General features: G+C 28.6%; 1 protein-coding gene across 3 annotated transcripts in view; it reads left to right on the top strand.

The window, feature by feature from the left end:
- LOC105251139 (epidermal growth factor receptor substrate 15-like 1) overlaps positions 1-19,073 on the top strand; it is a 31,135-nt gene extending 12,062 nt beyond the window's left edge. The window contains exons 9-14 of one of the 3 annotated variants that reach the window (XM_025414557.1): positions 1,959-2,021; positions 3,772-4,115; positions 6,638-6,818; positions 6,918-7,043; positions 7,845-8,156; positions 18,143-19,073. In XM_025414557.1, coding sequence (XP_025270342.1) covers positions 1,959-2,021; positions 3,772-4,115; positions 6,638-6,818; positions 6,918-7,043; positions 7,845-8,156; positions 18,143-18,865 — 1,749 coding nt within the window. In that variant the 3' untranslated portion in view covers positions 18,866-19,073. Of the gene's footprint in view, positions 1-1,958; positions 2,022-3,771; positions 4,116-6,637; positions 6,819-6,917; positions 7,044-7,844; positions 8,157-18,105 lie in introns of all 3 variants that reach the window. The other 2 variants (XM_025414559.1, XM_025414558.1) reach the window with 2 other exon arrangements.
- The last annotated feature ends 4,744 nt before the right edge of the window (positions 19,074-23,817 follow it).

Genomic DNA, 23,817 nt, shown 5'->3' with positions numbered 1-23,817 from the left:
ACGATAACAATTAATTTCTGCTTGCTCAAAGCTGAAGTTAGAAGGTGCTCGTTCTTTGATAGCTTTATACATTCTTAGTTGAATTTTAAATGCGAGTTAGACTGCATGTAGTGCGTCACATAGCGGTAAATGAAGGAACTAACGAGACGTTTCATACACGTTTTATGGAGCAATTTTTTGGCAATTTGACTTCAGCGAAATATGAGGATATGTTGAGGAATCGATCTTGCCTTAGTTAGCTGGATCACACACACAACAGATGCAAATCCGAGCGAGTAACCTCCATGTAGTACACCTTGGATAATGTTAATACCGGCGCTACTCTATCATTCAACCCTCATAACTCGCAAAGTACTTAATAAAAATGAACATTATTATAGTGTTTTGGAAAGCTCTTGAATTAAGCTATAAGAATATGCAATCAAATGTAGGGGGTGTCATTTAAAAAAGTCAATGTGACCTTGACCTGACCTTGACGACGCCATCCAAGGTCAAACTGATAGAATCAGTATATAGATCTTCTTAAACCCTACAACTTTTGTTGGAAACACTTTTCTGTAAAACGTATATTTTCCGAGATATTTAGGGGTTTCCACACTTTTGGTAGACCCTGTATATATATATATATATATATATATATATATATATATATCTGTGTGTATGTATGTATATATACAGGGTGTTCTAGACTACCCATACATCCCTTTTCTTTCAAAAACTAAGCATTTTAGAGAAAAACGTTTTCGACAAAAATTGTATGGTTTTGAGGGGAACATAAGATGGTGTCATTGGTTTGACCTTGGCATCGTTAAGGTCAGGTCAAGGACACCTTTAATTTCTTAAATGGAACTACCTATTTTTATTGCATATTCTTATAGCTTATGTCGAGAGCTTTCCAAAACACTATAATAAAGTATTTTTTCATAGAGTACTTTTCCATTTATGAGGCTTAAAATATCTTAATTTTACATAAACTATAAAATATCTAGTAAAATATTTATTTTTCGATTATCTTACCTTAATACTTTTATGTACAAAATAATGAGAGGAATCAATTGGTGTAAAAAAAAACACATAATTATTCCGAAGAAAAAATATGTAATTTGCAATTAACAATTACATATTTTTTCTTAAAAACAACTGTGTGTTTTCTTTATCAATTGATTCCTCTCATTATTTGTACATAAAAGTATTAAGGAAAGATAATAAAAAAATGAATATTTTACTAGATATTTTATGGTTTATGTAAAATTGAAAAATTATTTCAAGCCTCATAATTCGAAAAGTACTCAATGAAAAAATACTTTATTATAGTGTTTTGGAAAGTTCTCGACATAAGCTATAAGAATATGCAATAAAAAATAGGTGGTTCCATTTAAGAAATTAAAGGTGTCCTTGACCTGACCTTAACGATGTCATCCAAGGTCAAACCAATGACCATCCAAACCATCTTATGTTCCCCTCAAAACCATACAATTTTTGTCGAAAACGCTTTTCTCTAAAATGCTTAGTTTTTGAAAGAAAAGGGGTGTAAGGGTGGTCTAGAACAACCTGTATATGTGTATATGTGTATATGTATATATAAAATAAAAAATAATAATAGAAAGCTTAAGAGCAAAGCTTAGAAACAACTACAGATTACATATATAAGTGTTAATACTTATGGATGCTATTAAAATAGTAGTTACATTTATTTTAATTTATTATTTTTTTTTATTATTTTATTAATTTTTTTTATTATTTTATTATTTTATTATTTAATTTCCACATATTGTTTCCATATATCAGATACTCTTTTACATTAATATATGAAAATATGATTAATTATGATTAATTATTAAATCGAATGATATATTTTTTTGAAAAAAAAAGAAAAAAATAAAGAAAAGCATTAATTATTTATTTATTTTGTTTATCATTTTTTTATGATTTTGTTTTTTTTATGTTTTGGCTTGTAGAAGACTGAAGTAGATAGAGATTTGAGTGAAATCGAAGAGAAGATACAGGAAGAACTGAAAAAGGTACATAAAAGATCACAGTACATCGCGAATTATTTAGTACATTTATAATTCATGTTCAGTGTATGTGTGTGCGTGCGTGCGTGCGTGCGTGCGTGTGTGTGTGTGTGTGTGTGTGTGTATCCTTTACACAATTTTAGAAAATAAGTTTCGGATGAAAAACTTTCTTTTCTCTTTTCTCTTTTTCTTACTTATTTTTCTAACAAGGGGAACACATTAAGCAGTGGAATCATCGATTTCGTTCAACTTACAATATATCATAGTTCCATCCTCCCACTAAATCATCTAAAACTAATACGACGCATCTCTCAAATATTTGTGAGAAAAACGCGTTTAAAAATTTACGTGTTCGTTATGTACCGTACAGAAAAGACAGATTTTCAGCTAGTGACGTAGCGTAGCGTGTGAGCCGCTCGACCAGGTGTTCCCCTTGTGAGATTCATATTATTGATATGCGTTATATATGTATATATTTAAAAAAAATATTTATATGGAAGTAAATAAAACTTGCATTTTTTATCATATGTATAAAAAATTACATTGTTATAATACAAAACATGTTCAGATAACGCTAATGCATTATTAGTGCTTTGCAAGTATGCATGAAAACTATTTTATTCTTTCTTTAAATATACAAAATGAAAATATTGTATATTGTATATATAGGGTGTTTCATTTTAATCGCCCCAGGCAAATATCTCGAAAAATATGGAAATTATGAAAAAATGTTTCGGACAAAAGTTGTATGGTTTCGAGGGGGTCATAAGATAGTAACATTGGTTTGACCTTGAACAGTCATTTGAAGGTTACATAAAGGTCACCTTAAATTTCCTAAATGGAACATTCTATATATTATTGCATATTCTTGTAGCTTATCTCGAGAGCTTTCCAAAACACTATAATAAATTATTTTTTCATGAAGTACTTTTCGAGTTATAAGGCTTGAAGTCATTTCTTAATTTTACATAAACCATAAAATATCTTGTAAAATATTCATGTTTCGATTATCTTACCTTGATTTTATGTACAAAATAACGAGAGGAATCAATTAGTGTAAAGACAACACATAGTTGTTTCTAAGAAAAAATATGTAATTTGCAATTAACAATTCCATATTTTTTCTTAAAAATAACTGTATGTTTTCTGTACACCAATTGATTCCTCTCATTATTTTGTACATAAAAGTATTAAAGTAAAATAATCGAAAAATAAATATTTTACAAGATATTTTATAGTTTATGTAAAATTAAAAAATTATTTCAAGCCTTATAACTCGAAAAGTAATTCATGAAAAAATAATTAATTATAGTGTTTTGGAAAGCTCTCGAGATAAGCTACAAGAATATGTAATGAAAAATAGTAGGTTCTATTTAAGAAATTTAAGGAGACCTTTATGTGACCTTCAAATGACTGTTCAAGGTCAAACCAATGTTACTATCTTATGGCTCCCTCGAAACCATACAACTTTTGTCCGAAACATTTTTTCATAATTTCCATATTTTTCGAGATATTTGCCTGGGGCGATTAAAATGAAACACCCTGTATCAACATAAATTGAAATGCACACATTTTTTTATTTTTATATTAATCATATAAATATATAACATATATAAAAGTATATTAGTTAAAAATAAATTATTATTCTATTTTATTTTATTTTATTTTTATGCACACAAATTTTAAAATATACATACTTCAAATTTATACAAGAAATCAATTAAAATTTTCATAAATTAAATTTTATGTTCATAAGGTTGATAAACTTCGTCAACAAGCTGAAGAACAGGAATCAGTTTTAAAAATTCAAGAGGATGAACTGAATCTCAAGAGACAAGAACTTGAGGGATTGCGACAAGAGGAACAGCAATTGGAACAGCAGCAGAATAAAAACAGGGACCAACTAAATGAGCTCACCAAAAAATTACAAGATACTCAATTAGAAATTTGTCAAGCAAAAGCAAAGATTACACATCTGCAAGAGCAACAACGTCAAATGAGCGATGTCATTGCACTTTATGATTCCGCCCTTGCCGCGGGAAATGTTGATCTTGTACCTGATACTAGTCTACAATTTATACCCGAAATCGAAGATATAGAGTGCGTATGCAGTTTCATTTAAATATTAATTAATTTTTTTATGAAAATTATATATAAAAAATATAATAATAATACTATAATATTGATATCTTTATGTACATACACACACACACACACACCCATCCACACACACACGCACACACACACGCACCCACCCACACACACACACACACACACACACACACACACACACACACACACACACACACACACACACACACACACATATGCAGGGTGACTGAAACTACTTTTCGTATATTTGAAGTGTGAAGGTACATTGGCTCAAATTAAGAAGGAAGGTCCTCTACTGTTTGGCAATATTTGCAATAATTAACGAAAAATTAATTAATGAAGATCAGCCAATGCGCATGGCTGGAAGGGAGCGATGAGCGCGGCGAAGGCTCCTCCCCTTCGCAATTACCACGCCGCTACGCGCTTCTAGCCACGCGCATTGGTCCATCTGCTTTAATTAATTTTTCATTAATTATTGCAAATATCGTAAAATAGTAGAGAACCTTTCTTCTTAATTTGAGCCAATCTACCTTCCACACTTCGGATGTGCGAAAAGTTTTCAGTCACCCTGTATACAGGGTGTTTCATTTTAATGTCCCACCCGAAATAACTTTCTTATTTTTAATTTTAGAAAAAGATGTTTCTGACAAAAGTTGTATGGTTTCTAGGGGAACATAAGATGGTGCCATTAGTTTGATCTTGAAGAGTCACATGAAGGTTACATGAAGGTCATTTTGAATTTCTTAAGTGGAGCACCCTATATATTTTTGCATATTCTTGTAGTTTATCTCGAGAGCTTTCCAAAACTATAAATAAACACTATAAATAAACATTTTTTCATCAAAGTACTTTTTGAGTTATGAAGCTTGAAATCATTTCTTAATTTTACATAAACCATAAAATATCTTGTAAAATATTCATTTTTCGATTATCTTACCTTAATACTTTTATGTACAAAATAATGAGAGAAATCGATTGGTGTAAAGAAAACACATAGTTGTTTTTTAAAGAAAAATATATAATTTGCAATTAACAATTACATTTTTCTTAAAAATAACTATGTTTTTCCTTTACACCAAATGATTCCTCATTATTTTGTGTATAAAAGTATTAAAGTAAGATAATCGAAAAATGAATATTTTACAAGATATTTTATGGTTTATGTAAAATTAAGAAATGATCAAGCCTCATAACTCAAAAAGTACTTGATGAAAAAATGTTTATTTATAGTGTTTTGGAAAGCTCTCGAGATAAGCTACAAGAATATGCAAAAATATATAGGGTGTTCCATTTAAGAAATTCAAAATGACCTTCATGTAACCTTTATGTGACCTCTTCAAGATCAAACTAATGGCACCATCTTATGTCCCTCTAGAAACCATACAACTTTTGTCTGAAATATCTTTTTCTAAAATTAAAAATAAGAAAATTATTTGGGGTGGGACATTAAAATGGGACACCCTGGATACACTCGCACGCACACACACACGAAGATATCGATATAATTATCATAAAAAAATAAATTTATATATATATATATATATATATATATATATATATATATACAGAGTGGGGCATTTATCTTGAGACAAGATAATATCTCGATTGGAGTCGATTATTTTGAAAAAAGTTTTGGACAAAAGTTGTATGGTTTCAAGGGGGACATAAAATGGTGTCATTAGTTTGATCTTGAAGAGCCACCTGAAGGACACGCGAAGGTCAGCTCCAACTTTTTAAATGGGACACCCTATATGCTTTTGCATATTCTTGTAGCTCATCTCAAGAGCTTTCCAAAACACTATAATTAAGTTAGTTTTCATTAAGTACTTTCCAAGTTATGAGGCTTGAAATCATTTTTTAATTTTACATAAACCGTAAAATATCTTGTAAAATATTCATTTTTCGATTATTTTACCTTAATACTTTTATGTACAAAATAATGAGAAAAATCAATTGGTGTAAAGAAAACTCATAGTTGTTTCGAAAAAAAAAATGTAATTTGCAATTAACAATTACATATTTTTTCTTAAAAATAACTATGTCTTTTCTTTACACCAATTGATTCCTCTCATTATTTTGTACATAAAAGTATTAAGGTAAAATAATCGAAAAATGAATATTTTACAAGATATTTTACGGTTTATGTAAAATTAAAAAATGATTTCAAGCCTCATAACTTGGAAAGTACTTAATGAAAACTAACTTAATTATAGTGTTTTGGAAAGCTCTTGAGATGAGCTACAAGAATATGCAAAAGCATATAGGGTGTCCCATTTAAAAAGTTGGAGCTGACCTTCGCGTGTCCTTCAGGTGGCTCTTCAAGATCAAACTAATGACACCATTTTATGTCCCCCTTGAAACCATACAACTTTTGTCCAAAACTTTTTTCAAAATAATCGACTCCAATCGAGATATTATCTTGTCTCAAGATAAATGCCCCACCCTGTATATATATATATATGTATGTATGTATGTATGTATGTATTTATGTATATATGTAAAAAAAATAGATATGAAACAAAAAATACCAACGAAACAAAGGAAACGAAAGTGGATACTTTTTCTGATGGGATTGCTACTTTAGATGAATTTGAAGAACAAGATCTTTTTGCAACGAATAAAGCCAAAGAAGCATTTAGCACACCGGTATCTGATCCATTTGGAAATGCATTCTCTGCGCAGCCATCTAATGTAAGTTTTTCTTCAACTGCGTTCTGGCAATCATACATTTATAATATTTATTCTCCCGCGTTTCGATTTTTAACTTATACTAATATAAAAAATCTATAGGGTAATTTTACAACAGATCCTTTTACCGCTTTTGACAATACCAATACAATAACTAAGCAAGATCCTTTTGATCCATTTGATAATGGAAAACAGGACGAAAACAAAACTTCTACAATTGCGACATCAGTATGTAAAATTTCTATATCTATGAATATATTTTATACATATACAGGGTGTTCCATTTTAACTTTGCCATCGAAATATCTCGTAAAGTCTAAAAGATACGAAACAATGTTTCAGACAAAAGTTGTATGGTTTCAAGGGAGACATAAGATGGTGCCATTAGTTTGATCTTGAAGAGTCATGTGAAAGTCTCCAACTTTTTAAATGGGACACTATATGCTTTTGCATATTCTTGTAACTCATCTCGAGAGCTTTCCAAAACACTATAATTAAGTTAATTTTCTTTAAGTATTATCCGAGTTATGAGGAATTATTTCTTAATTTTACATTAACCATAAAATATCTAATAAAATATTCATTTTTCGATTATCTTACCTTAATACTTTAATGTACAAAATAATGAGAAGAATCAATTGATGTAAAGAAAACACATAATTGTTTCGAAAAAAAAATGTAATTGTTAATTGCAAATTACATTTTTTAAGATAATCGAAAAATGAATATTTTACAAGATATTTTACGGTTTCAAGATGAGCTACAAGAATATGCAAAAGCATTATAGGGTGTCTCATTTAAAAAGTTGGAGGTTAGGTTGGAGGTGACCTTCACGTGACCTTCAGGTGACTCTTCAAACTAATGGCACTATCTTATGTTCCCCTCGAAATCATACAACTTTGTCTGAAACATTTTTTCGTCTTTTAGATTTTACGAGATATTTCGATGGCAAAATTAAAATGGAACACCCTGTATTTTATATCGTATGAAGACAAAAAATAAAATGCTTATATAATTTTTTATTTCAAGAACGCGAAGGATCCATTCGGTGATGATCCTTTTGCAAATCTTCATGCTCCACCGCGTCCTGAAAGCCCTAGTCCTGCTCTTCCACCGAAGAAGGCGAAACAACCACCTCCACGACCTGCTCCACCACGACCAAGTCAAGGTCCTACTGGTCCATTAAGAGCAGCACCGGCTCCTCCAACGCCTTCACCTACACCGGATCCATTTACAAATGTAAATTCAGATCCATTTAGTGTTCAACAAACGACGATCGATAACAATAATACTTTCGCATCTTCGACTGGATTTGCTGATTTCACCAATTTTGATTCTAAGGTATGTATTTAGCAATATCCTGTTTTTAAACAGGTTTTTAATCATTTCTATTATAAGTTTTTCTTTTATTATTTTTTTTTAATATCTCATCTTCAAATAATTGTTTCAACATATGGCACATATTTTTTTTTTAAATTGAGCCATTTTAATCAATTCACTAGAAGATCTTATAGCCTTTATGTTTTAAACATTTCAGACAATAATTGTGATTTTAAGGGGGACATAATGTGATGACAATAATGACCTTGGATAATCGTTTGAAAATCATCTTTAATTTTTTAAATGGAATTCCCTATTTTTTATAACAAATTCTTGTAGCTTATCTTAAAAATTTTTCAAAACTAATATATATTTTTTTATTAAATACTTTTCGAATTATGAGAATTTGAAATAATTTCTAAATTTTACATTAAACTATAAAATATCTCGTAAAATATGCATTGTTCAATAATCTTATCTCAATATTTTTATGCATAAAATAATGAGAGCAATCAATTGATTAATAAAAACAATTATTTTTAAGAAAAAATATGTAACTGTTAATTGCAAATTATATACATATATATTTTTTTAAAGATAACTGTGTTTTTTTTACACCAATTGATTTCTCTCATTATTTTGTACATAAAAGTTTTGAGCTAAAATTATCAAAAAATGAATATTTTACGAAATATTTTATTATTTATATAAAATTATGAAAATTTTAAATCTCATAACTCGAAAAATATCTAATAAAAAAAAAATATTTTATAGTGTTTTGAAAAGCTCTCGATATAAGCTACAAGAATATGCAATAAAAAATCGAGTTTCTTTTAAAAAATTACAGATGACTTTCACGTGATTTTCAAACGACTATACAAGGTCAACTTATTGTTATCATTTTATGTCTTTCTTGGAATACAATTATTGACCGAAATGTTTTTGCTACAAACATAAAAGCTATAAAAATATTTTAGTGAATTGCTTAAAATGGCCCTTTTTAATTTCATATTTAATTTCATTATTGGTACATGCCTAGGAATTTTAGTTTTAAGATATTGTTTAGCATTAATGAAAATTTTACACATACAAGATGTTAATTAATTTGGGCTTACTAGACATACTTACATAACAATATTCTTTAATAAAAATCTAATCGAAAAATTCTCTCAATCATTTTTTTCCTGCGATGCTTAATAAATAAAAAATTATTAGATAAAATTTATTTAATTAATGTTATTAGCATTGTTCGTTACACAGATATGTCTATGAGTTGCGCGGTTGATAGTGTGCATCTGCATAATATATATTTTTTAAACTAATTCCTTTTTTGTTGAATATTGTAAAAAAAATTCAGAACTTTTGAACTTATTTTTGATAATTATACAAAGATAAAGAGCTACTCCCGATTTCAATAATTCTCACATATGTTATCAAGGTCATCACTCTAAATATCATGAAAGTTTCAGTTGATTATTATTAGCTCGTTATGTATTAAAAATAATTAACAAAAGTTAAAATGGTTTATAATTAATCATCTTTAGAGAAAGTTAAGTATCATTTTATAATGTATAATGATTCCATAAAAAACACGTAGGCTGGAGAGGAATTCCGTTCCTCCTTCTACATCTCCATCTCAAAAAAACTAATTCAAACGTATTTCCAGTGTTTGCTATAGATAATTTCAAAATTATCTAGATAAAGATAAAAATCTGTAAATGTATTTTAGATGAGATAAAGATGATTTTGCTTTTACTTAATCTAGATGAAAGATGAGATAATTATTGCGATTATCTAGATAATTATCTAGATATTTTTGTTTATTTTAGAAGACTATAAATATTTGTAAAAAATGTGACGCAGATTATAAATGGGATATTAAAACATAAACACATATTCTTTTTCTTTTCCTAAAGAATATTTAAATAATAGCAAAAAGGTATATAAATGATATGATAAATATTTATTTATTAATTTATATTTTTAATATATTTATAATATATTTATAATATATCAATAATAATAATATAAAAAATATATTTTAGATATTTTAGATAGATTTTTAGAAGCTTGCCTGGAAAACTTTTTTGCATAATGAAAACGTCATCTTAGGCAATTTTTAGATAAGATGACATATTTTTCATCTAAGATAAAGATAAAGATACTTTGTATTTCTTCATCTAGTTAAAGATAAAGATGATCCATTTCTTTATCTAGATGATTATCTAGATAATTTTATCTAGATACCAGCAAACACTATTTCTAATATTGAATTTGGCTTAAGTTAATTTTTTTGGGATGGAATGCAGAGGGAAGGACGAAGTTCCTCCATCTATGCATTTTCTACTGAATCATTATACAATTCTATATAGAGTATAGGTTTTTAATTTTATAAGGCGAAGTCTATCCTACATCTCTAGTAGAATACACTGTTGATGCGAGTTGCTGCAACTAGACACATCTCGAATACTTTGAACGTTTTCGTTTTCATCTTCAATGCTTCCATGGAGCAATCAATTAGCGTTACCGATGTTGTTAATATTAGTCAAATTGATCGGTTTAAAATATTATCTAAATATTATCGAACAATTTGAATAAATAAATATTGTAAATAATAAATATAATTAATATACAGACGTGAATAAAAGGATATTATTGCAATGTGTATTGCAAAAAGTTACGTAGAATAATTGTATCTATCATGATAATTATATCTATGACGATGAAGATATAATAGCTGTTACAATCTTTCAAAATGAAAATAATAAAAATTATATTTACAATATTGAAAATTATGTTGAATATGTAGTAACATCACTCAATAGTGCATCTTTAAATCGCATTTTTATATGTAAGTAATACTATTAATAATAATTTTATTATAACTAATTTGTTGTCTTATTGTTAGTGTAACTAATTTGTATGTTATCATATTGTATTAAAAATCAGAAATTTATATTTATTTATATCATGTAACTTGCGATTGTTTGACAATTGGAATGCTACCTAGACACTGCTAAGCATGCAATACATGCAACTTCCCGCGCTTTATGAAAATTCAAATAATGCTTCGACCGTACTACCTCTCCGGAATATTGGAAGCGAAATGAAGGGGGATATATGTGACGTTATTTATACTGTTGAAATGTTTCCAAATGTTAAATCGACCATACTCGAAACGCGCTTCGTAGCATCTATAACATCTGCCCGATCGCACTCTATACAGGGTGAGCCATTTTGAGATACCCACCCCAATAACTTTTTTATTTTTGAATGTATAACAAAATGTTTCAAATAAAAGTTGCTCGACTTCGAGGGGGACCAAAGATGGTGGCAAAAATTTGACCTTGAATAGTCATTTGAAGATCACATAAAGATCACCTTCAATTTCTTAAATGGAACCTCCAATTTTTCATTGCATATTCTTGTAGCTTACCTCGAGAGCTTTCCAAAACACTATAATAAATTATTTTTCCATAAAGTACTTTTCGAGGCTATGAGGCTTGAAATCATTTCTTAATTGTACATAAACCATAAAATCTTGTAAAATATTCATTTTTCGATTATTTTACCTTAATACTTTTATGTACAAAATAATGAGAGGAATCAATTGGTGTAAAGAAAACATATAGTTGTTTTTAAGAAAAAATATGGAATTGTTAATTACAAATTATTTTTTTTTTAGAAACAACTATGTGTTTTCTTTACACCAATTGATTCCTCTCATTATTTCATATATAAAAGTATTAAGGTAAGATAATCGAGAAATGGATATTTTACAAGATATTTTATGGTTTATGTAAAATTAAGAAATGATTTCAAGCCTTATAACTCGAAAAATACTTAACGAAAATGTACTTAATTATAGGTTTAAAAGGTACTTAATTATATGTTTTGGAAAGCTTTCGAGATAAGCTACAAGAATATGCAATGAAAAATAGTAGGTTCCATTTAAGAAATTGTAGGTGACCTTCAAATGACTATCCAAGGTCAAATTTTTGCCACCATCTTCTGTCCCCCTCGATGTCAAGCAACTTTTATTTGAAACATTTTGTTGTACATTTAAAAATAAAAAAATTATTGGAGTGGGTAACTTAAAATGGCTCATCCTGTATAATTTTTACAAAGACATAAGAAATATCAAAACAACATACAAGTCATTCTTGTTTCATTGAGCTAATTTCACTATAAGAAAGTAAATAATGTTATACGAAAACGTCTATACATATGTATATAATTTATGTATATTTTAGAAAGTATAGTATATTGTAGTTTATTTATAGTAGTTTTATTATATTGTATATTGTAGTCATAGAATTACATATTATTTGTTAGATGATTTTTTGTTAATTTTTTTGTATTTTGTTAACTTTCTAATAATTAATGAGCGCCGATTAAAACCTTCACAACATTAGTCACAATGATGATTTTGATAATATAAGATTTATTATACAGGATGCAAAAATCGTTACATGGAATAGGACTTCTTTATTTAATTTGCTTGGTTCAAAGTAAGAAGGAAGGTCCTATACTATTTTGCGATATCCGCAATAATTAACGAAAAAATTAATTAAAGAAGATCGAGCAATGCACGTGGTTAGAAGCCACTGTTACAGTGAAATCGCCTTCACAGCCTCGCACTTTTAGTCACGCGTATTGGCCGATCTTCTTTAATTAATTTTTCGTTAATTATTGCGAATATCGCAAAATAGTATAGGACCTTCCCTCTTAATTTGAACCAATCTACCTTCAAACTAAGGGACTGCGAACAATTTCCTGACACCCTGTATAATATTATGTAGAATATTATATAAGAATTATTGAAATCGGGAGCTCCCATACATGTGTTTTTTTATAATTACTTTATTTTTTATCAAGGAATATATTGTATATATTGGTGAACCAAATTAATTAATATCCTGTATACATATAATCACAACATAAATGATAAACAAATACCACACACACACACACACACGCGCACACACACACACACACACACACACACGACATACATCTATGAATTTAAAAATAATTTACACATACACGAACATACATATATACAGGGTGTCCAATTTTAATCTATCACCTCTAGTGACTCTAGGGAGCGGTAGAGAAAAATGTTTCAAACAAAAGTTGTTTGATTTGAAAGAGGACATAAGATGATTGGTGTGATCTTGGATAATTGTTTGGAGGTCACATGAAGATTACCTTCAATTTTTTAAACGGAACTCCTTATTTTTTATTAAATGGAACCCCTTATTTTTATATATTTTTATATATTCTTGTATCTTATCTCGAGAGCTTTCCAAAACATTATAATAAAGTATTTTTTCATTGAGTACTTTTCGAGTTATGAGGCTTGAAATAATTTTATAAGCTTGAAATTTCTTAATTTTACATAAACCATAAAATATTTTGTAAAATATCCATTTTTCGATTATCTTACCTTAATACTTTTATGTACGAAATAATGAGAGGAATCAATTGGTGTAAAGAAAACACATAATTGTTTCGAAGAAAAAATATGTAATTTGCAACTAACAATTAAACATTTTTCTTAAAAACAACTATGTTTTTTCTTTACACCAATTGACTCCTCTTATTATTTTGTATATGTATAAAAGTATTAAGGTAAGAATTGAAAAATGAATATTTTACTAGATATTTTATGGTTTATGTAAAATTATTTAATTAAGAAATTATTTCAAATCTCATAACTCGAAAAGTATTCAATGAAAAAATACTTTATTATAATGTTTTGGAAAGCTTTCGAGATAAACTATAAGAATAAGTAATAAAAACTAAAAGATTCTGTTTAAAAAATTAAAGATGTGACCTTCATCTGACCTTTAAACAATTCAAAGTCAAACCAATGATATCATCTTATGTCCCCCTTTGAGTCAAACAACTTTTGTCTGAAACATTTTTTCTAATCTTTTTTACTTTAGAGATATTTAGCTGCAGGACACCCTATATATGTATATTAAATTAAAAATTTCAACATTTTTAATTATTATACTTATACCTTTAATTTAATTATATTTTCATTTATGTTATATAATTTGTTATATTTATTTTATTTTCACAATTTAAATAAATTGAAATATTAATAATTGCATTACAATCTATTTTAATATCTAGTAAAACGTTAATATTTAGATAAAAGATTCCCATCTCAAAATATGTATATAATGTAAAATCATTAATTTCTCTAGTCAAATCTTTATTTAAGTCATTAATTGTATAAAAGATACACGGAAATATAATTTATATTAGATAATTTCTTTTTAATTATAAATAATTATTAATAATATCCTATATTTTTTTTTTAATTTACATTAAATTTTAAAAGAATATCGTATAGAGGAGGAGAAAGAGAAGAATTTATATTTCTTTCCTTAAATATTACGACTCGTACATTTTTATAAAATAATATTAAACATTAGTAATATTAAGCATTAAACATTAATAATATTAAAAATAAATATAACAAGAAATAAATGAAAATAACATTATTTTTATAATTAAATAACTATTTTTACAAATTAAATAATTATCGAACTCGGATATTATCGGATGTGTAATTTGAAATAAAATGGCATTTATATTATTTTGAATTTCTTATTTTTTAATTATAAGTAAATTCGGCTTCATTTTGTAATAGAATAAATAAAATAAATTTGATTAATAACGAAATTTTGAATAAACTCGATTAATAACGAAAATCATAACAAGTGATATTCATTTAAACAACTTAGTATCGTAAAATATATACATATATTAATACTAAATATCTGGAAAATACACAATTTTCTAATGTTGTCATTGAGTTTTTTACTTTTATCAATGTACTAATAATATTTTATTTTATTTTATATTTAGGTAGAAGCTGTGCACAGTTTTTAGTTTACCATTGAGCTGTCTTCTGAAGTACACATGCTGTCTCCAAATTAATTAATTTATTAATTTATTTATTTATTGTTATTTATATATATATATATATATATATATATATATATATATATATATATATACGATGTTCGGATATTCAACCAACTTATGCGCAAAGTACTAAAATTATTCCCCTTGCCAAAGGAAACAGTAAAGACAATTGGCGATTTCCTCATTCTTTTTGAGGAATGAAACGAGAGAGAACATATTGAAAGATTAAACATATTCAGAAAGCATAAGGATAATATTTCCATCTTCTTGATTAATCCATTTTATGTTCCCTTTGGAAAAGGAAAAAAATCTTAGTACTGAGTATAGAGAGTGTAGTCGGCCACTTAATTGGTATTTTTCGACAAACAGTACATCATGCGTTATTCGAAATAAACGCTTGTAACGTCATATACATGGCAAGTTGTTTTATTTAGTCCTAGATTATAAGCGCCAATTCTACTCTCATTTTGCTGCCATCTTAGATTCGTATATCAATGGTGCTCATAGACATATATAATTTATGTATATGAACAGCTCCAACTCAAAATCTCTACAGTGCAGGTCTAAGATGGCTGACAACCAATTAAAAAGCAGAGACAAATTAACGTTTCGTTTGTCTGAATCTAAGACTTTGTTTTGTGCCATCGACATTCCCAACATTATAACAATGTAACGACGCGTTTTCAATCCTACATCCATTTGCAAAAAATGATCTTTAGGATGCCTCCGACAATCTCTGAAAGTTTATAGGTTGAATATCCGTTGATTCTATACAGGGTGTCCCATTTTAATGTCCCATCCCAAATAACTTTCTTATTTTTAATTTTAGAAAAAGATGTTTCAGACAAAAGTTGTATGGTTTCTAGGGGGATATAAGTTGATGTCATTAGTTTGACCTTGAAGAGTCACATGAAGGTTACATGAAGGTCATTTTGAATTTCTTAAATGGAACACTATATATTTTTGCATATTCTTGTAGCTTATCTCGACAGCTTTCCAAAACACTATAAATAAACATTTTTTCATCAAGTACTTTTTGAGTTATGAGGCTTGAAATCATTTCTTCATTTTACATAAACCATAAAAGATCTTGTAAAATATTCATTTTTCGATCTTACCTTAATACTTTTATGTATAAAATAATGAAGGAAATCGATTGGTGTAAAGAAAACACATATTTGTTTTTTAAAAAAATATGTAATTTGCAATTAACAATTACATATTTTTTCTTTACTTGATGAAAAAATATTTATTTATAGTGTTTATATATAGTTTATATATAGTGTTTTGGAAAGCTCTCGAGATAAGCTACAAGAATATGCAAAAATATATAGGGTGCTCCATTTAAGAAATTAAAAATGACCTTCACGTAACCTTCATGTGACTCGTCAAGGTCAAACTAATGGCACCTTCTTATGTCCCCCTAGAAACCATACAATTTTTGTCTGAAACATCTTTTTCTAAAATTAAAAATAAGAAAGTTATTTGGGGTGGGACATTAAAATGGAACACCCTGTATATATGTACACATAGGGTGGATCACTAAAGATATTACAGACTAATACTTCTGAAACTGAACGAAATATGAAATTCTTTTTCTTATTAATTATTTGGTATCGAAGCGGGTATGATCAAGTCAATTTTTTCTTAAGTGAAGTCATTAAGGTCTTTCAAGGTCTTTAAAGACACTTTAATTTTTTTAACTAACAATATGTATTTTCTATTATGTATGACTGTAGCTTTTATTAATGAATAAAATGACTACACATAACCAAAATTATACAATAAAAAGACAATATGAAATAGCAGAAGTGTTCAGTTCTTGTTTGAAATAGTTTTAAAAATAAATGCTCGAAATCATTCACAATATAAGTCTATTCGAATAAATGAATATAAGTCTATTCGATCAATCTTGCTTGAAAGTAAGAACTTCATATCGTTCATTTTCAGAATACTTAACATAAGTTATGTTCCAAAACGTAAGTAACCGAGGAAATTTTATTTGGATGACCATTCCGAAACTCTTTTAAGCTTTTCCGATTGGTTCAAATCGGCCATCGATAAGTAAAATTTCCCTCGGTTAATTACGTTTTGGAACGTAACCATAATAACATTTTTAATTCACAAGTTTATTTACATTATTATTAATATAATTTTCATTATTAATCTTAACTTATATAAAAGATATTCGAATTGTGTGAATGACGTAATGATTCGCAAGGTTTCTTGTTACCAGTGTTTGCTGTAGATAATTTCAAAATTATCTAGATAAAGATAAAGATAAAAATCCGTAAATTTATCTTAGATGAGATAAAGATGATTTTGCTTTTACTTTAAAGATGATTTTGCTTTTACTTAATCTAAATGAAAGATGAGATAATTATTGCGATAATCTAGATAATTATCTAGATTTTTTGTTTATTTTAGAAGACTATAAATATTTGTAAAAAAATGTGACGCAGATTATAAATGGGATATTAAAATCATAAACACATATTCTTTCTCTTTTCCTAAAGAATATTTAAATAATAGCAAAAAGATATATAAATGATAAATATTTATTTATTAATTTATATTTATAATATATTTATAATATATTAATGATATAATAATAATATATTTATAATAAATTAATAATAATAATATAAAAAATATATTTTAGATATTTTAGATAGATTTTTAGAAACTTGCCTGGAAAACTTTTTTGTATAATGAAAACGTTATCTTAGGCAATTTTTAGATAAGATGACATATATTTTTCATCTAAGATAAAGATAAAGATACTTTGTATTTCTTCATCTAGTTAAAGATAAAGATGATCCATTTCTTTATCTAGATGATTATCTAGATAATTTTATCTGGATACCAGCAAACACTGCTTGTTACAATAATTTTTCGATTACGCGATTCGAATATCAGAAAATTACAGCACTGCAGCACATTTTATGATGGAAAAATAATCTAATCCAGCCAGCAGCCAAACGACGATCGACGGTATCCGCGTCATTTTCTTCTACCTTTTCAGTAAAACAAAACTGACCAGTGACAAAATCCTGCTTCAGCCAGAACCAGCGGCTTATCGGACTGCATCATCGAGACTGACAAATAAAACGCACATAATGTCGGGACAACTGAAGCTGTCGGATTTCACGGAGGATCCTTTCCGGGACTATCGTTACGAGGACCTTTTCAATATAACGGACCCATTTGCCGATGAGACAGAGGACTTGAATGCGAATAAGAACAACGGCGCGGACAGAATGGAAAATCTTTTTGATTTCGGGACAACATCCACTTTCTCGGATAAAAATGCTTTATCGGTTAAAACGTTCGACAACGATTTCACGAGCACTTTTCCGCACATTAAAACAAAAGTCGAGAAGAGCAATATAAATAAATTCAATGTCGATTTCGGAAAAGCATTTTCTGTCGATAACAAAAACACTAGAGGTATTGAAACTGACTTTGCCAAAGTCAAGACGAGAACGATTGATCTCGATGAAGCATTTTCGATTAAAAACGCAAAAACTATCACGAAGCATGAATCAGATGTAGTACAGACTTCAAAGTATAATACTTGTAACGATGAGAAGCTAACGAATAATTTCGGCAAGATGTGGAATGGTAATAACGTAACTAACTTGTCGGAAGAAGAGCAATTAGCTTGGGCAGAGAAACAAAGTATAAAAGCGGAAGAGGAAAGGCTCAAACTTAAAGAAAAGGAAGACGCCGAATTAGCTCTAGCTATTGAACTGAGTCGACAAGGGAAATCAGAAAATGTTTGAAATTTAATCAGTATGCTATTTTTTTGTATTGGTATCACTCATAAAAATTCGTTAAATTGCATGATAAAATTTTACATTTCATAATATATAAAAGTATTGTTTAAGCTTACATGTATTTTCATCACATATAGAAACGAAATGTAGAATGCAAGTTATCAGACAATAACGTCGGATACAAACATTTCAAAATATCCAAAAAAAGAAAGAAGTTATATTGTATATTACTATATAATGTATTTTCGGTTTCGAAATATAATTCATTAAAAATCTTCCAATATTTTCAAAAGTAATCATTTGCAAAATCGATAGATTTGTTTTTTCTTCGATTTTTCCTTTGTTTTTGATTTTCTTTTCTTTCGATCATAACAATAATCTATGATTTATTTACGAGTATTATTTAATATTTGTTGTGAATACTATTACTTCAGGTACGCGTTATGCTATACATATTAAAGTCACAACTATACATGAAGGATATTAGATAAAAGTATAATATATAGGAAATTTATGTTGTACAAGTTATTCAATTATAGAGGAATATAAACAATAATATAATATCATTAAATGCATTATCAATATGTAAACATTCATATAATAATCGAAAATGTATATTATGAGATTTGAAACAATATATTCATTGCTAATTGCACAATCATTTGCCATATGAAAATTTAGGTCACTTTACCAGTTGTAACTTTATGTAAAAAAAGAAATGAATAAGTAAATATACATTATCGATGAAGAAAACATCAAAGTAATGTTTGCGACAATGCTATCTCTATTTTCAACTTTCGGTTTTATAGAATATACTATTGTTCCAAAGAATATAGTGTTCAGAGATGTGTGTTCTGTGCTTGGTGAAAAGGGCTTTATTTGATAACACTTGAAGACCAAACACGAAAAATCACGTCTATCTTTACTATGTTGTAGTATCGTATAATTTCGATAACGACGTTATATTTTATATAATGTGTATATATTATCATTACGATATATTAAATCGCGATAATTCTTATTATGTAAGTTTTCATGTCATAATTGTTTAGTTGTAAGATGTATACTATATGTGCAAGAATGTATTTTATTATAAGATATCATTAATAATATTGGTGCAAAAGCAAACTTATGTCAATACACCATTGTTACATAAATCTTTATTGAGGTATACACACACACATACACATATTTTTTTTTACTTTTATCTCATCTTCATAGGTTACAGTGTGCGCGCGTGTGTGTGTGGGTGTGCGTGGCTGGGTGGGAGGGTGTGCTTGCGTGCGTGCGTGTGCGTGTGCATGCGTGTGTGTGTGTGTGTGTGTGTGTGTGTGTGTACATGAATATGTATATGTACTATAGATACTCGTTACTTATACTGTAGATACATATAGGTACATATATATATGGTACATATTAAGATTTCACCAAAATAAATGTATAATACTTTTAAAAATATTCCATTTTAGTTTACGTATACATATAATTCGTTCGAAATGGACTAAGCAAGTTTTAAGTTTTTTTCGAGAAAAATCACTAAATCGTTGAGCAAATTTTCTAACTATTGATCACGTTTTATTTGGTTCTAGGTTTCAATTGTCATTCTCGTGATATATATAATATATATACATATACAGAGTGTCTCAAAAGTCTGGACACAGTCGAATATCTCACATAGAATGCATTTTAGAACAAAACGCTTTAGACAAAAGTTGTAAGGATTAAAAAGATATATTTAACTGTAACATCCATTTGACATTGAGTAACGTCGCCAAGCTTAGGGCAAGGTCAACTTGAATTTTTTAAATGGAACCCCCTATTTTTTATTGCATATTTTTGTAGCTTACCTCTAGAGCTTTCCAAAACACTATAATAAAGTATTTCTTCATTGAATACTTTTCTAAGTTACGAGGCTTGAAGTAATTTTTTAATTTTACATAAACCATAAAATATCTAGTAAAAAATTCATTTTTGGATTATTTTACCTTAATATTTTTATGTACAAAATAATGAGAGGAATCAATTGGTGTAAAGAAAACATACAGTTGTTTCGAAGAAAAAATATGTAATTTACAATTAACAATTCCATATTTTTTCTTCGAAACAACTGTATGTTTTCTTTACACCAATTGATTCCTCTTATTATTTTGTACATAAAAGTATTAAGGTAAAATAACCCAAAAATGAATTTTTTACTAGATATTTTATGGTTTATGTAAAATTAAAAAATTACATCAAGTCTCGTAACTTGAAAAGTATTCAATGAAGAAATACTTTATTATAGTGTTTTGGAAAGCTCTCGAGGTAAGCTACAAAAATATGCAATAAAAAATAGGGGGTTCCATTTAAAAAATTCAAGTTGACCTTGCCCTAAGCTTGGCGACGTCACTCAATGTCAAACGGATGTTACAGTTAAATATATCTTTTTAATCCTTACAACTTTTGTGTAAATCATTTTGTTCTAAAATGCATTCTATACGAGATATTCGACTGTGTCCAGACTTTTGGGACACCCTGTATATATATACATACACAGGGTGTCTTATTTTAATTTCCCCAAGCAAATATTTCGGAAAATAATGAAAAATCGAAAAAATGTTTCAAACAAAAGTTGTATGGTTTCTAGGGGGACGTAAGATGGTGCCGGTATTAGTTTGACCTTGAAGAGTCACATGAAGGTTAGGTCACGTGAAGGTCATTTTGAATTTCTTAAATGGAACACTATATTTTTGCATATTCTTGTAGCTTATCTCGACAGCTTTCCAAAACATTATAAATAAATATTTTTTTCATCAAGTACTTTTTGAGTTATGAGGCTTGAAATCATTTCTTCATTTTACATAAACCATAAAATATCTTGTAAAATATTCATTTTTCGATTATCTTACCTTAATACTTTTATGTACAAAATAATGAGAGGAATCAATTGGTGTAAAGAAAACATAGTTGTTTCTAAGAAAAAATATGTAATTTGCAATTAACAATTCCATACTTCTTCTTTACTTGATGAAAAAATATTTATTTATAGTGTTTATATATAGTTTATATATAGTGTTTTGGAAAGTTCTCGAGATAAGATACAAGAATATGCAAAAATATATAGGGTGTTCCATTTAAGAAATTCAAAATGACCTTCACGTAACTTTCATGTGATTCTTCAAGATCAAACTAATAGCACCATCTTATGTTCCCCTAAAAACCATACAACTTTTGTCTGAAACATTTTTTCGATTTTTCATTATTTTTCGAAATATTTGCCTGGGGAAATTGAAATGAGACACCCTGTGTGTGTGTGTGTGTGTGTGTGTGTGTGTGTGTGTGTGTGTGTGTGTGTGTGTGTATATATATATATATATATATATATATATATACTCCCCAGCAAAAAAAGCGGTACACTAAAAATTTAGGAAAAATTTACCAAACTTCAAACGCTTGTAAAACAGGAAATATTTATGATACGGGGGTGTTTAAAAAACGAAATTAAAGCTTGAAGCCAGTACTTTGAGAAACTTTTAATGCCGATTAAGTGGCGTGCTTAATTTACTAATGGTCGATGACAGAACGAAAACTTGCAAAATCGATAAGTACAACGTGCAGTTTCTAGAGTTGTGTGGAGTGAAGCAGTTGACGTAACTCAATGAAGTAAAAAGCGCGTGAAAGTTCGAAATTTTCCCTTTAAAATGCGCTTTTGCGGAACTCGATACAATAATTTTTCGCTAAGTTATGCCAATTTGAAGAAAAAGTGTTTTTTACGAGATAATAATGAATTATGAATTGTAATGCCGCCGTTATGAGTGCAAATCACCACAATTCTGTCCAAGCCATGTTGTTAGTCTGAAAACATATCAGTGTGTGTGTGTGTGTGTGTGTGTGTGTGTGTGTGTGTGTGTGTGTGTGTGTGTGTATGTGTGTGTGTGTATTTGCACACCACAAGGATAAGGACCCCGTGGTTCGTCAACTCCACAGTATTTAAAGACTCCAAACCCTCCTTATGGTGTGTGTGTACGTGCGCGCACATGTGCACTAATAATGGGTATGACTTCCTCGTGCGCGTATTACTTCATTCATACGATCAGATACTGTCTCAAGCGATTGTTCGGAAACACTTTAAATACTGTGAGAGTTGACGAACCACGGGGTCCTTATCCTTGTGGTGTGCAAATACACACACACACACACACACACACACACACACACACACACACACACACACACTGATATGTTTTCAGACTAACAACATGACTTGGACAGAATTGTGATGATTTGCACTCATAACGGCGGCATTACAATTCATAATTCATTATTATCTCGTAAAAAACACTTTTTCTTCAAATTGGCATAACTTAGCGAAAAATTATTGTATCGAGTTCCGCAAAAGCGCATTTTGAAGGGAAAATTTCGAACTTTCACGCGCTTTTTACTTCATTGAGTTACGTCAACTGCTTCACTCCACACAACTCTAGAAACTGCACGTTGTACTTATCGATTTTGCAAGTTTTCGTTCTGTCATCGACCATTAGTAAATTAAGCACGCCACTTAATCGGCATTAAAAGTTTCTCAAAGTACTGGCTTCAAGCTTTAATTTCGTTTTTTAAACACCCCCGTATCATAAATATTTCCTGTTTTATAAGCGTTTGAAGTTTGGTAAATTTTTCCTAAATTTTTAGTGTACCGCTTTTTTTGCTGGGGAGTGTATATATATATATATATATATACATATATATACAAGGTGTTTTATTTTAATCTAGCCAGGCGAATATTTCCAATGCTGTTGAGCTTAGAGAAAAATGTTTCAGACAAAAGTTGTATGGTTTCGAGGGGGACATAAGATGGTATGACCATTGGTTTGACCTTGAAGAGTTATTCGAAGGTCATATGAGGGTCACCTTGAATTTCTTAAATGGAACCTACATTTTCTCTTTACATATTCTTGTATCTTATCTCGAGAGCTTTCCAA

The sequence above is a fragment of the Camponotus floridanus genome, unplaced genomic scaffold (genome assembly GCF_003227725.1).
Source record: "Camponotus floridanus strain SB8 unplaced genomic scaffold, Cflo_v7.5 scaffold83, whole genome shotgun sequence".
Taxonomy (NCBI): Eukaryota; Metazoa; Arthropoda; class Insecta; order Hymenoptera; family Formicidae; genus Camponotus; species Camponotus floridanus.
This window is presented reverse-complemented; position numbering and strand designations above follow the sequence as displayed.